This window comes from Scyliorhinus torazame, chromosome 7 (genome assembly GCF_047496885.1).
Source record: "Scyliorhinus torazame isolate Kashiwa2021f chromosome 7, sScyTor2.1, whole genome shotgun sequence".
Taxonomy (NCBI): Eukaryota; Metazoa; Chordata; class Chondrichthyes; order Carcharhiniformes; family Scyliorhinidae; genus Scyliorhinus; species Scyliorhinus torazame.
Window position 1 is genome coordinate 128,300,472 of NC_092713.1, and position 15,031 is coordinate 128,315,502.

Genomic DNA, 15,031 nt, shown 5'->3' on the forward strand with positions numbered 1-15,031 from the left:
AGAACACTACAAGGGTTTCAGTGCCTGTTGCCAAATCTCTACTCCCTTGCATTCGGGTAGAAAACAAGTGATTGCCGCTAGGTGTGTTGTCAAATTGCCAGAATCTCTTCAAATGAAGACTGGAGCAATCATTTCCAGCTCCCCGCATCCTCTCCCACACCACATCATCCACTTCATTCATTGCATCTCTTGGTTGCTCACGTAGGCTTATCTTGACCCCTGTTAGGGGTGGAACGGTAGCACAGTGGGTAGCACTGTTGCTTCACAGCTCCAGAGTCCCAGGTTCGATTCCCGGCTTGGGTCACTATCTGTGCGGAGTCTGCATGTTCGCCCTGTGTCTGCGTGAGTTTCCTCCGGGTGCTCCATTTTCTCCCACAACTCCCAAAAGATGTGCTGTTAGGTGAATTGCACGTTGCGAATTCTTCCCCTGTGCACCCAAACAGGCACCGGAATATGGCGACTAGGAGTTTTCCACAGTAACTTCATTGCAGTGTTAATGTAAGCCTACTTGTGACAATAAAGATTATTATTTTTTAACCCAGCAGTGAGCTGTAAATGCCACAAATATCATCAAGTCTGTTCTGTTGTCATTATCTACCTCCATCTCTACAATGAAGCCTTTGTCACTGCTCGTGTCAATAGGTCTTATTTAAACCCATTCAAAACCCACCCAGTCGCACAGAGTTACAATCGGACCCAATTTGTCCAGTATTGCTGTTGAAACATGTGGGGTGTTTTGTTATTTCATTAACTTACTTCACAGGCAAACCATGGTAAGCAATTGCATTGTACTGCCATCAGTTTGTTCGAGGTGAATCAAGTTCCCATTGACATTAATTACAGGATGTATTTTTAAAAATTTCTGAATAGCTGTATCAGTGATGGAAATAGATCTTCAGTGACACCAGATAACTGAAGGTCCTTTTGTGATACAACTGGAGAATTGTGCCATTATCTTTTCATTTTGCCTCATGTTCATTCCAAATGTCAAAGTTAGTTAATTATTCTGTGCAATTGTCGGTTTTGGAGCAATAAGTCTATGGCTGTAATTTTAGAAGAAACCTACACAGGTGTCATTGTAAATTTAAGAAAAAAACAAAAGACAGATAATACCTCACAAGATGATGCTTTCATTCCTGCCTTAAAACTATTATTTCCGAACTAAAAGGACTGAAAGTAAATTGTGTAACAAGCTATTGATGCATGATGATCAGGTTTAGTTACGTGGTAAGTATTATGACTCAATTAATTATTACCTCTTATTGCTCATTGATATATTTAAAATTCGGAACTTTCCAGAATTAATTCAGGTACAGCCTTATAGAACTGACCAGGTTGGCCTGCTACCTGCCAGAGTCATCTTCAACAGCATCCAAAGTTATGTTGTTATCACTCTATCATATTTTGACTCTACTCAAAGCAGACATGTTACCTCCATATTTATTCAAGAACTCACAGTTCTGCATTAGTCCCAAGAGTCTTCACAAGCTTCCAGTGACAAAGTATCACACACCATTAGGCCCACCGATGGAATTCGCTCCGAGACTGAATTATCACCTGAGACTTTGCCTGTAGTCCTGCATTTTGCACAGTTGAAATTCTGAATTGGCTCCAAATTGCTTAATTGGAGGGCCGGGATTCTCTGACCCGGCGCCGGGTCGGAGAATCCCCAGGGAGGAGGCGCCTATCCTACCCCGCCGCCCCAACACCGGCGGCCCTATTCTCCGGCGCCATTTTTCGGGGGCCAGCAGGATTCCCGCCACACCGGTCGGAGGCCGTTGACAGTGCCTCCCCCCCGGAGATTCTCCAGGCCCTGATGGGCCGAGTGGCCGTCCAGTTTTGGCCGGTCCCGCCGGCGTGAATTACTCACCTCATGCACGGCAGGACCTGGCAGGTAAGTGTGTGGGGCGGTCCTGGGGGGGTGCAGGGGAATCCGACCCCAGGGGGCCCCCACGGTGGCCTGGCCTGCGAACGAGGCCTACTGATCCTGCGGCGGGCTGTTTCTGTGGGGGGCCTTCTTTCCTCCACTCCGGGCCCCTGTAGGGCTTCGCCATATTGCCCGGGGGCCGGCGCGGAGAGGAGAACCCCTCATACACGGAAATACGCCAGCCGGTTCCACGCATGCACGAACTTCAGCGCCGGCTGGAGGAGCAGGGACTACTCCGGCGGCAACCTAGCCCCCTAGAAAGGTGAGAATTCCTGACGCCAGAGTCGTTGGCACTGGTTTTCCCGCCAGCGTGGGGACATAGCCCCATTTTCAGAGAATCCTGCCCCGTGTTGGATGATGTTAGAGGGAACCTTTGACTTGCTTGTTGGCACTCTGTGAAGCATTCTTTCAGAAACTACTATCTTAAATATGTGTACCGTTTTATTGCAGATGCCTTCATCTGGATTTTATCAGTGATTTCAATCACTCCCACTTATTAATACCATTGCTATATTCTCTTGAGGAAAGATCAGTATGTTTGTCAATATTATTTTGCACAATGATTGTTAAAATTATGGGAATTCATCCATCATTTATATCTGGGTAAAATGGATGCAAAAACCCACTATTTTATTGAGAAAAATGATAGTTGTGAGATTTGTCGTAGTCAGCTGCAGAAAACCTTATGCATAAGTATTGTTGCCAAGTTATATAGTTTCAATGAGATGTGATTTCAAAATCTTACTGCCAGAAAAAAGTAAAACTACTTAAAGTTTGAAAATAACATCGCTTATAGGCCCCAAAGATTAGTGGTCCATAATCCGGATGGTTCGGCTTGGATTGTGCTTGCCGATGCGTTTGTGTTTAAGCCATCTACAGAGGTACCCAGGAATCTGGGCACCCTGGTCTTCTGCATGAAGGGACAGAAGTATGTCAGAAAATCTTTCTTTCAGTGGGATCTAATCTTAAATGTTGACACATTTTCTACCAATCCTGAAAGTTAATTCTATGGCCTTGAAACACTTTTTAAAACAAAGGTTTCTCCTGATCTCTTCTAAATTTCTTACAATTAATCTTGTATCTGTGACACCTTATTTTTGGCCCTTCACCACTATCTACATCTGTTGCATCCTTCAATAATTAACCAGCATGTAATATGTATGCCCTCATGCGTATTTGGATCAAAATATCAAGGGCGCGATTCTCCGGAAAGATTTCTGAGTGTGGTAGCGACCGGAACTGCGCTCGGCCCAGCGAGGCCGGCAACGCTATTCAACGTTAATTGTTTCACTTAATGAGGCCCCACAGACATCTTATCACAAATGAAGACTCGTTAGCCAATTTGCCGGCACCGCGCTCGTCAGCCCCCCGTCAACAAGGCCGAGCAGCATTTAAACAGCTCTTGCACAGCCAGCTCGCAACAATGCCGCCCAGGTAAATGACACTAAGATTCGGGGATGCAGATCTGGCCAGGGTAGTAGCTGCAGTGGAGGCCAGGAGGGATGTCCTGTTCCCCTCGAGGGTCCCCCCAGATGGTCAGTCACAGGGCAGCCAATGCTGCCTGGGATGAGGTGCCAGCATCAGTCAGCGCCGGGAGTGTCACCAGGAGTACTGGCTTCCAGTGCGGAGAAAGGTCAACAACCTACACCGGGCAGCACAAATGAGTTGACACCAACGCCCGCCATCGATAGAGTGGGGAATTGTTACATACAATAAACATCCTTGGGGAAAAACCAGTATGATGCCTCTGACACTTTCTTCCACAATACAGGCCGACTTCCAAACCCCCCCCACCACCACCCCCACCCCCGGCACACCGTGTGCAGGTGATGGGTGTGAGCGAGCACTCCGCAGACAGGCAGCAGTCAGACTATGGCATAGTTTGAGGAGCACCGGTGCTCAGCTCTCTGCATGTTATCATCACCCCCTACCCTCAACAGTAACCAGCTGATGTTGCCGACACCGTCCCAGCACCCTAGAATGATGTTACATAGACCCTGGAAGGGTAAGAAGTGGGGGTGGGTAAGGTAACAATAATAGGCCGCGTCCTAAGTGAATCAGGTGAGTATGAGAGCCTCCCTGGCCCTCCAGGCTTGCCGGACCATTGTCATTGCCGCCTGCACTACAGCCTCTGGCTGGTCCTCCGGTTGCTCCCTGGGCTCATCCTCCAGCCCCTGCTGGTCCGGCACTGGCTCATCATCCTCGTCCTCCTCCTCAAAGATGGGCACATGTGCCATCACCAACCTCCAGCACATCATCCCGCTGCTGTGCGAGGTTGTGGAGGGTACAGCAGACAATCCCAATGCGGGTGACCCTCCGGGCGGTGTGCTTGAGTGTACCACCGGAGCGGTCGAGGCATCGGAACCGCATCTTGAGGAGTCCGATGCACCGTTCAATGACAGTCCGCGTGGCCACATGGACCTTGTTGTATCAAGTCTCCGCATCAGTCACCGGCCTCCGTACTGGCGTCATTAGCCAGGTCCTCAGCGGGTTCCCCTTATCGTCCAAAAGCCAGCTGCCCATCCTGGGGTGGTCCTCGAAGAGGCCGGGTATGACCGACTGCCCCAGGATGTAGCTATCGTGCACAATCCCCGGGAAGCGTGCACACACATGCATGATCTTGATCTGGTGGTCACACACGAGCTGCATGTTCAGGGGGTGGAACCTCTTTCTGTTAACGTAGGGCACACCCAGATGGCCCGGTGAGCACAGGACCACATGTGTGCATCTGTTACCCCGTGGACCTGAGGCATCCCGGCAATGGCGGAGAAACCTGCTGCCCAGGCATCTTGCTAGGCTTGGTCCAAGTCAAAGCTGACGTAGTTTTCCCCCCGGGCATACAAGGCATCCATGACCTGTCGGATGCACCTGTGAGCAGTGGCCTGCAAGATGCCACACAGGTCCCTGCTCAAGCCGTGGAAGGATCCCAAGGCATAAACGTTCAGAGCTGCAGTGACCTTGCCGGCCATCGGGTGCAGTGTCCTCCTCCTCCACGTGGTGCCTGTCCGCGAGGACATGGGACAGGTGTCACATCGTCTCCTTGTTGTGCCTTCTACAAAGGACCAGCAGTGCCTGTACACCCTGGGCCATTGTGGGACTGATGGGCGGCTAGGCCCTCAGAGTGTGGAGCGGGGTCCGTCATATGGTCTGCTGCCTTGAGCATCTGCAGATGCTGCTGCCACATCTCTGGCACCTGGCTGCCTGGCCTAGCAGCAGCACCACGAGGGCAAGTCCTGGGTCCAAAATCCCTGCCATAGTGTTCAATAGCTGTATGGCATTGGGAGAGGGTGTTAGGCTGACAAACAGCGGTGGCTCCCATCCCTCGACCTTCCATTCGCCCATGTATTCCCCCTCCCCTCCTCCCCTCCCCAGTTGGAACGCCCTCGCACACCCGGCCGCAGCGGGCCCCCCTCACCAGACTCCAGACTCTGGACCCTGGACACCCGCACATAATATCACCTGGACCGGGCACTGGTCCCCTCCCCGTGGCACTCACCCACCCTCTGGCCATGGAAATGTCCCTGGAACTGTGTCCCATCCCCTGGGTATTCATATGTTGGCTGCTGCGGATGTGGTGTTGCCTCCCACAGTGTTTAGGCTCAGTGTCCAGACATCACGGTCTGATTGGGATGCTGGGCAATGACTCCCACATGCTACGTGGCCTGCCTACCCATGGGAATACACGTGGGTTGCGTGAAGTGCTCACTTAACCACGATTGTTAATTCCCTTTAGCCATAGCCTCGACAGTCGGGGGGGGGTTATGGGTGGTCAGTGGGGCAGACGGGCAGGGACAAGGGTTGCCCCTGAAATGGGCACACATGACCCAGGGGCTGGCATGGTGGTGATGATGCGTTTGCCCCCCCCCCGGTTGCGCCCCCAGCGCCTTCCCACCACCCTCCCATGGCAGGCTACCCCTGCAGAGGATCCCCCCCACCCATCTGAGCCCCCCCCCCCCCCCCCTCTCCATCCCCGAGCACTGGTGTGGCAAGCCCATTGTCCCTGGGCTCTTTGCCTGTGAGCAAAGTTGCATACTCACCTTGACTCCCCATAAAAGCCCTTCAGGTTTACATTTTTAAAAAGGAGTACGAATCAGCGTCAGCGTGGCCACTTGCTGGGGAGGCCGATGAATCACGGGAGGCCGCTTTACATGTGGTGGCTCCCATTAATTGTATGGAAATAAGGTTGAAGTAGTGATAATTGGTTTCTTACCACGCGACGGCGAGATCCCGATTTCGCCTAGAGGAACGCAAAGTGTTTAGTGCCTGGTGCGGTTCTTGTTTACGGCCTCTCCCGCTATTAATCGCCCTAGTTTCACTCAAGCGAGGGTGCAACGAGGCCTGAGAATTGCGTCCCAAGTTTTTCAGTACTCACTGGAAGAAGGCTGAGAAGGCAAAGCTGATAAACTAAATACTAACCTTGAACAAGGAGGGAAGGGAAGGGAATGGCAAACATGTCACTTTCACTGCATGAAATAATTGGACCAGTCTTCAACATCTCTGGATGACTCCACCCAAACCCCTTGATTGACAAAAGGCTTAGAGACAGTGAGCTGGACCCAGAAATAGGAACTTTTCAAAACTGTACACGGTAAGTTAAAATTTTTCAAATTTAGCAGTGCAATAAACTTTGGGAAATTCTTCTGAGATGCTCGCTCTCCATTGGTGCTACTTTGCCGGCAGTGCTTAAACAGAGGCCAGGATTGTCTGAGCCCGCAGCGGGTCAGAGAATCGGCATCGACGCTGGAAATTCCCGCCACGCAGGGACGCGATTCTCCGGCGACCGGAGAATCGGCACCAGTCGCGCGCGCGCGGTCAACGCGGCGCTGGTCGGGAGCCATTCAAAGCGGCCCCCGTGGCGATTCTCCGCAGTCGACCGGCCGAGTTCCTGCCGAGCTCTGCCGGCGTGGTTCACATCCGGTACCACCCGGCGGGAGCACAGACCTGCGGCCGCGGTGGCCGTCCTGGTAGGAGGACAGGGGGGGGAAATCAGACTCCGGGGGGTCCTCATCGACGGCCAGGCCCGCGATCAGCAGGCGCACGATCTGGTGGGGCCTACCTTCTTCTGCGTGGGCCCGCTGGTTTGCTATGCTATGTTGCGCGCCACCGGCGCAAAAATGCCCACCACGCGCATGCACGGACCCGTGCCAGGAGTGCAGGGGCGCGTATCGGAGCTGCGTGCAGCACTCCGGCGCCATGCTTGCCCCCTGTGGGCCACTGCGTCACTGAGCCTAAAAGCCCGTTGATGCCGGCATGAAACACTCCGGTGTTTACGCCGGCGTCAACACTTAGCCGGGATTTTGGAGAATCCCGTCCAGAGTTTCTGCCACACTGCTGGCATAGTAATGCCTGTGGAGCGGGAACAGCTTGGAGGAAACTCAACCATGGTGTTACTGTGCTAATTGTTTGATACTGTCAATTTCTTAAATAGTGCCACACTCTTCAAGTTTATTGCCACTTCTGCTGTTCATCCCCTTCCATTATTATGCAGAACAGCAGTTATTCCCATTAGTAAGGTCATCCCTGCTGCTTTGAACTTCCAGGATTGGTGATTGAGGCAGAAACATGTCAACATTAAAGATTAGATCAGAAAATGGATGGAGGGAAAGGGAGGAAAGGGTACAGTGTGGATAATGTCATGAGAAGTGCTTGTTGACAGGAAGGTTAACACCTCTATAAACTGGTTGGGCCTAAGGGTGGGGGAACATTGGCTCAGAGAATATTGGTAGTACTGAGGCTGACAGCACTTTGGTTATGGATTGTGCAAGCCTTGGTTAAGAATCAAATTCCAGAAATATAATTTATACTGATATTGAGTAACTTTGAGCCATACTGTATCTAAATTATAGGACTTATAACCGTGCATTACTTTTGTAAACTAAGGTACTCACATATACTGGTCTATGAAGTAGGGGCAAAGCCATGCAAATGCTGAAATAAAGATCGCTGAGAGGAAGGCATCGGGAGGGGTGGGGCCTGATATGTTCCTGCCACCATGAAATATTAGTGGCAGCAGGCACTTGAGCAGTGTGACTGTCCTCTAGGTGGTGAATTAAGCCACTTAAGTGCCCAATTAAGGTCCATTCACTGCCTTCGCCAGCATCTTGACTATGATGGGAGGGCTTGCTATCCATAGGGAGACTCCACTAGGAGTGCCCTCCTTAATGGCTGCTGCATGATCCATGGAGGCGCCCTGAGCAATAATCACTGCCCCTGTAATCAAGGCACTTCCAAGGGACTATGACCATCACCCACTAGACCCCCCCTCCCTTCAGTCCCAGCTTGCTGAAAGAAGTTTACCTGGTCTTTGAGGGTGTCTCATCATGGAGGCACCCTCTTCCTTATCCTGCAGCCTCAGAAGGGCCAGCAGCTCTGGGAGCTGGACTGTCACCCTCACATGGAGAGCAGTCCCAGTACCAACCTGTTAATTGGCCGCTGTGGGTAAAATGATACTCGTGTCCCACCACCCACTGGTGCAGGCTCGGGCCTCGCTTTCGCTCCTGGTGGTAGGATTCCTCCCCTCTCACAAAGTCCAGCTCAGAGTTCCACAGGATACATCTCGATAAAGAATCAATTAAATTTGTGCAGACCGACAGTTCAACACAAAATTAGCATAAATCAGTTGCGTGCACATTTTATCAGAATGACACAATAGCATTCGTACAAATTCGCTTTGAGAAAACGTTTGAGGAAATTCCACTCCATGATGATGTTTATGTTGTAACCACAGCAAAAATATGTGTCTTGTACTTTAAAAAAAATTAATTTATTATTTTCACATGGTATCCATTTTCATCATTGTATTGACCATGTCAGACCCACTGTGACCATTACGCTGTGTTACTTGCTTTCTGGCGTTATCATGAGTGTGACGAGGTCAATAAAGCATTGAGGCAAGAAGAATCTCAATATTCCTTCCTGTAAATAAGTTCCTCAGAAGCTGATTAAAAAAATGTGTTCATTATAATTATCTGTGCAAGTATCATTTATGTCTCAGGCAGTCTTTGTGTGTTCAAACTTCTCTTCACTCGCATCCTTGCCGAAATGCTTGTTTCACAGTTACAATGTATGTAAAGCACATTCTCTAAATTATGGCTTTCCCTCCAGGCCAGATGTACATTTTCTGGAAGCAATCTGCTGGTTTCCAATGGTTTACTACATGGTTGGCTCTATTGACAAGTATGTAAGATTTTGAGGCATGGCTGGCAAAACAATAAAAGCTTTCTGTGATCTGTGCACAACAATAGTTACTTTTTGGCATGACTTTTGTTCCACGTATTTCTTTTTTACTCCCAAATGTCTTATGTGGAAAAAATAGATCAGTACCCTGTGGCATGAACTGCATGTGAGTCTGTGTGTTTTTGTTCTTTATTTGTGCATTATATCTTGCATATGTATTCTCGACTACTGTGCTAAAGATCAGCTGGTTCACAATCGGTCTACTATGCTTAATGTTCGCCTATCGCATCTCATGTTTGGCAAGTATTCAGGACTTCAGAGAAGTGACTCAGGATAATGAAGGTTTCGAAATATACTTTACAGGGTTAGGTGACAGATTTGGCATTCAATTTTGAATGGCAAGTTTGAAAGCAGGCCAGATCAAAAAGATTAAACTCTTTGTCAACTCAGAGCTGTATTAAATGAATTTGAGGCATTGGTATACATAATTTAGCATGAATTAACAATTTAAAACAAATCACCTGAATGTTGAGGTTGAAAATTAGAAACATTAACATTCGGTGAAACTGGCAATAGATGCTATCAGTTTAAAGTCTAAAGTAGTAGGGAAAACACTACCCTCTATCTGGCCCATGCTGTGATGACTACATATTATTTAACACTGGGTGAGACAAACGATCTGCGCACTAACATCCTTGACTAAATCTGTAAAGTTTCAATATGATGTGTGATCTGAATTGAAATATTTAGCTTGACATAAACTAATACAAAACAATTATTTCATCTTAAAATTGATTTCCAACATTTGCTTTTTTGTGTTTTTATTAAGTTAATGATCAAACTGTGTTTAGGTTTCCATGTCCCATATATTCTCTCCACATCCACCCACTCGTGATTTGGCCTCTATTTTAGAGATTGGCAGTAAATGGTAGACCAACTTTTCAGGCTATCAAAATCTTAAAATTTTTGGACTGGTTTTGGGTCAATCTCTGATGCCAGAAGTTACCAAAACAGAAACAGCCAACAATGGACAAATAAACTGAACAGCGCTTCACAGAACCCAGTGCTGCCCAGATGAATGCAGCTTTTAAAATAGTTTACACGGGACAGATTGCGAACTGCAGAAATTTTGGAAAAGACCAATTTCTTAGATATTTCTCAACTTTTGAAAAATAACATTTTGATACGGTTACTATTTCATGATTTTCCACAGATTGGTACTTAAGATATGCACATGCAAAATTAATTTTACATTTCATGGTGTAGGAAAGTTATGTTCGTGTTTTGTACACTTGCCATTCTATTTGCATACTGCTTTCCTTTTGTTTATTCTCAGCATCACTTTCAAGAAAGTACAAAGACCGCTGACCATTGTTGATGTTCACATTTTTCCCTTTAATTTATTTTTTTGCTTGAACAATGAACACCCTTAGACTTTGTTGTATCGCTAAAATATATATTAAAAAGAAAAATAATGGATTACAAAAAGTGTATTGATGATAACACTGCCTCTCTAACAATAAATTACTGGATGAGATTTCCACTGGCTCCATCGAGTGGAACTTGGGCATTAGTGTCTTAAAAACTACAGCGAAAGATTTAACACCCCATTCCTACCCTCCCCTCACCAGCTGGCTGATGCCACAGTGAAAGTGCCATCTGTTTCAGATGGTAGGTCCTTTTGACATGCAAATTGAGTTCCTGTAATGCACACATTCCTGATTGCCATCTGGGGAGCCAGCTGTTCCAAGATGCACTATGCACTCTGTGTCCATTGTTACCTAGTGATACAAAGAAGTTGGCCACAAAGGTAAGTTTCAAATTTATTTTTGTGGGACTAGAAGGAGCAGAACTGTTTGAGTGGGCCACTGTTGTCCCAGGCTCCGGTCTCCTCCACGATTGATACCTCCTTCTGAACTTGAAACTGTCTGATATTGTGGTAATCTGCAGTGGACAAGTTGCAATTTGGCATCAGTGACCTGTCAAATAAATAGCACGAAAAATGATGCACTCTACTGGTAGTCAATCTTTCCCATCATGTCTGCTTGCCCAAGTTATTCCCCATTTGCCTTTGATATAAAACAGTATCAAAGCCAGATCAAAAAGCCAAAAAAGTCCAGATTTGCCGATGTCCACTTAATTCTTTACCTGCACAGTCCTCAAGTCTTGTTGAATTCCTTGCCAAAAATAAGGTCTACACCTGAAAAGTTAACCAGTCTGTTCTTTCCACAGACATTGGCGAGCATGATGAGTCTTTCCAGCATTTTTGCTGATTGCTAATTAGCTGATTGTTGTATGGTATGCGTATGGACAATCTGATGTTTTGACATTGATTTCAATGAAAATAATGACAGAAAATCGAACTCTCAGTTATTAAATATTTTGTGAGGAAAAGAACAGGGGGGAAAAATACCACTTTTATGGTGAAGATATAACATAATGGCTTAGATTTTCCAGTTAGTGGCACAGGGGCAAGGATTTTGAGGAAAGCTGTCCCAAAAACAATGAACAGGCCAGAGAGCATGAATTTCCTCTCTTCCAGTAACAGTTTGAATTTGACGCCTTTGACCAGGAGGTTTGCAGAATCCAGAATGGGGCAGGAAAATCAACCAATCAAATTGAAGTACTCTCACACAAAGCAGAATGCAAAAAGCAGGGTGTACAAATCTCATTTAAATTATTGTGCAGAAAACAAAATATAGATTGGGACATCCACTTAGGGTACTAGCAGAAATGTAAACATCAGAACAAAAGAAAATGTAATATATTTCAAATGTTCAATGTTTCTATGTTCTTCTGAGTAAAACGAGACTCCATACTTGTAGTTGCTCCATTTGAACAAGGCTTAAACTTCATAGTTGCTCATTAAGCTACAATAGTGCACAAATAGTTGAAATCCATGGCAAATCAACAAATCTAAATGATTATACCTGTGAATACTGCAATAGCACACCTTATGGAGGAGCAGGGTAACAGCGAGAGCAACTTCCAAATTTTTGCATTTAGTTGCTGTGTTTCACACAGTAATAATGACATGCACTGATAGCCTCACCCGTTATTACTCCTGCAAATCCCAGATCAATATCATAATTGCTGTAACATCCTATCAGTACATCATTGTTTTATAAGTTGATAAGTATTGTTTCATATTAATTCATAATTCATCCAGGGTCTGTTGATATATTGCTCTAACATTCTACTGTTTCTTATCCAAAAGCCTAGATGACCTGCTAAGGTGTGGTGTGACATTTGCTGCCAATATGGTTGTGGTAGACAAAGAAAGTACCATGAGTGCTGAGGAAGATTACATGGCAGATGCTAAAACTATAGTAAATGTGCAAACACTTTTCAGGTGAGTGATCCATTGCTATATAAAAAAGGTGTAGCCTTCAGCTTTTAATGATATTATTGTAAAGTGCATACGTTATTTAACATTCAAAGCCACAAACCTTAATTTGTTTATTTGATGAATGTATTGGTACCAAAGTAGGCTAAAATAAATCACCCAAATCTTGGAAACCAGATACAAAAATAAAAATTCTGAAAATCTTAAGAGGTTGTGTTATAATCTAAAACTAGAAAAGGTTGGTAAATACTTCAGGTAGAACACTTTCTGCGGAAGCTTCCAAACTTGTTCTGTGTTTTCTGATTTTCTGATTGTACTATGTGCAATGGGTCGTAACTTTGGGTGAAATGGCAATTGAGTTGGAATACCACTCTGCTTGAAAGTACTGACCTTGAAATCCTGCCGATCACATGTATAGAGTACCCCTCAGATATGGTCAGAAGTTACTGTTCAATAAGTTTGATTATTTATTTTATTCAACTGGGGTGGTGGGCGATTTTCCACGTGGCGTGTTTCCCGGCAGCTCACCATTGGCCAGCGGCAGGATCTTCTCGTCCCGCCATTGTCAATGGGATTTCCCATTGAATCTACCCTCCCATACCCCGGGAAACCCGCAACGGTGGTTCACCATTGTTGGAACCGGAAGATCCCATTGGAAAAGACCCCCATTAACAGTGAATGTGTAATGTAACATACATGAAATATTAAATGAAATAAAGCAAATTTTGGATTAGAGAGAGAAAGAGCTAAGTCAATAAATATGTTTGGAGAAACCAGAAACTTAATTTGTACAATTTAAGTTGACATTTCTTAGTAGGGTCGATGCAGCCTGATGGACCAAATGTAGGGATTCTATGGATTCTGAGTTAACATTTCTTCATCATGTCTTGTTTTCTGCAAAAAAAATCAGTCAACAAATGAAAACCTTCTTCAGAATGAACAGCTGGCTTCTTGTTCAACAATTATTTGGCAGCTATAGGGCGGGATTCTCCAAACCCGGGGAAGAGTGTACACGCTGTCGTAAACGCTGTTGTGTTTTACGACGGCATGAACGGGCTGCTCCCACGACAATACTGGCCCCTCCATGGCGCTGGAGCAGTTCGCGCTGCTCCAGCTGCAGATCCCGGCGCAAACTGTGTGCAGCGGGATCCGCGCATGTGCAGTTGCACCGGCGCCAATGAGGACATGCGCAGTGGCACCGGCACCAACGCGCACATGCACAGTGGCCTCCTTCAATGCACCGGCCCCTACGCAACATGGCACAGGACTACAGGGGCCAGGGCATAGGAAAGGAGGCCCCCAGCCACAGAAGCCAGCCTGCCGATGGGTGGGCCCCAATCGTGGGCCAGGCCACATTGGAGCCCCCCCCCCAGGGTCGGACACCCCCATCTCCCCCCAAAGGCCACCACCCGACCCTTACACGCTGAGGTCACACCGCCGGCCCAGAGCCGGTTAGAACGGCGCCGGCGGGACTCAGCGCTTTTCTTACGCCCACCGAATCGGTGAGCTGGCCGCGTAGAGCGGCCCGCGACCGGCGCCGTGCCAACAATGCCAGCGCCAATGGTGCCGATTCTCCACTCTGGCGTGGCCCATCGATAATTCTCCGACCGGGCGCGGGGTCGGAGAATCCCGCCCATAATCAATTCATACCATCACATAAAATCATCCAGCACCTATAACATTAAGAACTATTTTGTCTGGAAGTTCCCAGATCCCCAGAGCAATATTGTCACTGGGATGGGACCAAAAGTCCTAAATAATCGGAGAAAACTATTCCCCAAAAGATTCAGATAACTTCAGCTTTGTTGATGAGACAGGAGTGTGAGTCCCATCAGCAGCAGGCTAGATATTTCGAGACGGAGGGTGGAGAACTGAAGAAAGAGTTGGAGCAAATACGCAGCTTCTGTATTTAAAGGGCTGCAGGTTAACAGGTTGAACTTTTGGAAGAGGAATTGAAGTGGCTGTCATGTCAGAGGAAAATGGACAGCATTGAAGTTCTTAGAGACTTTCATGGCGGTTCTGTGATCACAATTTGGAGAATGAAGGTATTCCACTGTGGAGTACCAGGAAGAAGTCAAATATATAACAGCATGGGCCACAAAGAAGGAGGTAGCTATAACTGTGGGAAGGACCTCTGGAACCTCAATTATTCCCCATAGTGTCTGAAATCGGTGAGAGAGTATTGAATCGAATCGCAGAGAGGGAAATATATATCCCTTGTGCCAAAGCCCAGGTTGCTCTCTGAAACATCATGGGCGGGATTCTCCGACCCCCCGCCGGGCCGGAGAATCACCGAGGGTGGCGTGAATCCCACCCCGACGCCGGCTGCCGAATTCTCCGGCGCCGGTTTTTGGTGGGGGCGGGAATCGCGTCACGCCGTTCGGCGGCCGTTGGCAGCGGACCCCTCCGGCAATTCTCTGCTCCGCGATGGGCTGAGCGGCCGCCCGTTTTCGGCCTGTGCCGCTGGCGTAAATTACACAAGGTTCTTACCAGTGGGACCTGGCTCTGCTTGCGGCCTGCGGAGTCCTCGGGGGGAGGCGGGGTGCACGGGGGATCTGGCCCGGGGGGGGGGGGTTGGGGGG

General features: G+C 47.5%; 1 protein-coding gene across 1 annotated transcript in view; it reads left to right on the forward strand.

The window, feature by feature from the left end:
- Positions 1-15,031, forward strand: part of kcnt2a (potassium channel, subfamily T, member 2a) — a 939,304-nt gene that overhangs the window by 481,676 nt on the left and 442,597 nt on the right. The window contains exons 23-24 of the mRNA XM_072512908.1: positions 9,032-9,103; positions 12,321-12,455. Of these exons, the coding sequence (XP_072369009.1) occupies positions 9,032-9,103; positions 12,321-12,455 (207 nt within the window). The remainder of the gene's footprint in view (positions 1-9,031; positions 9,104-12,320; positions 12,456-15,031) is intronic.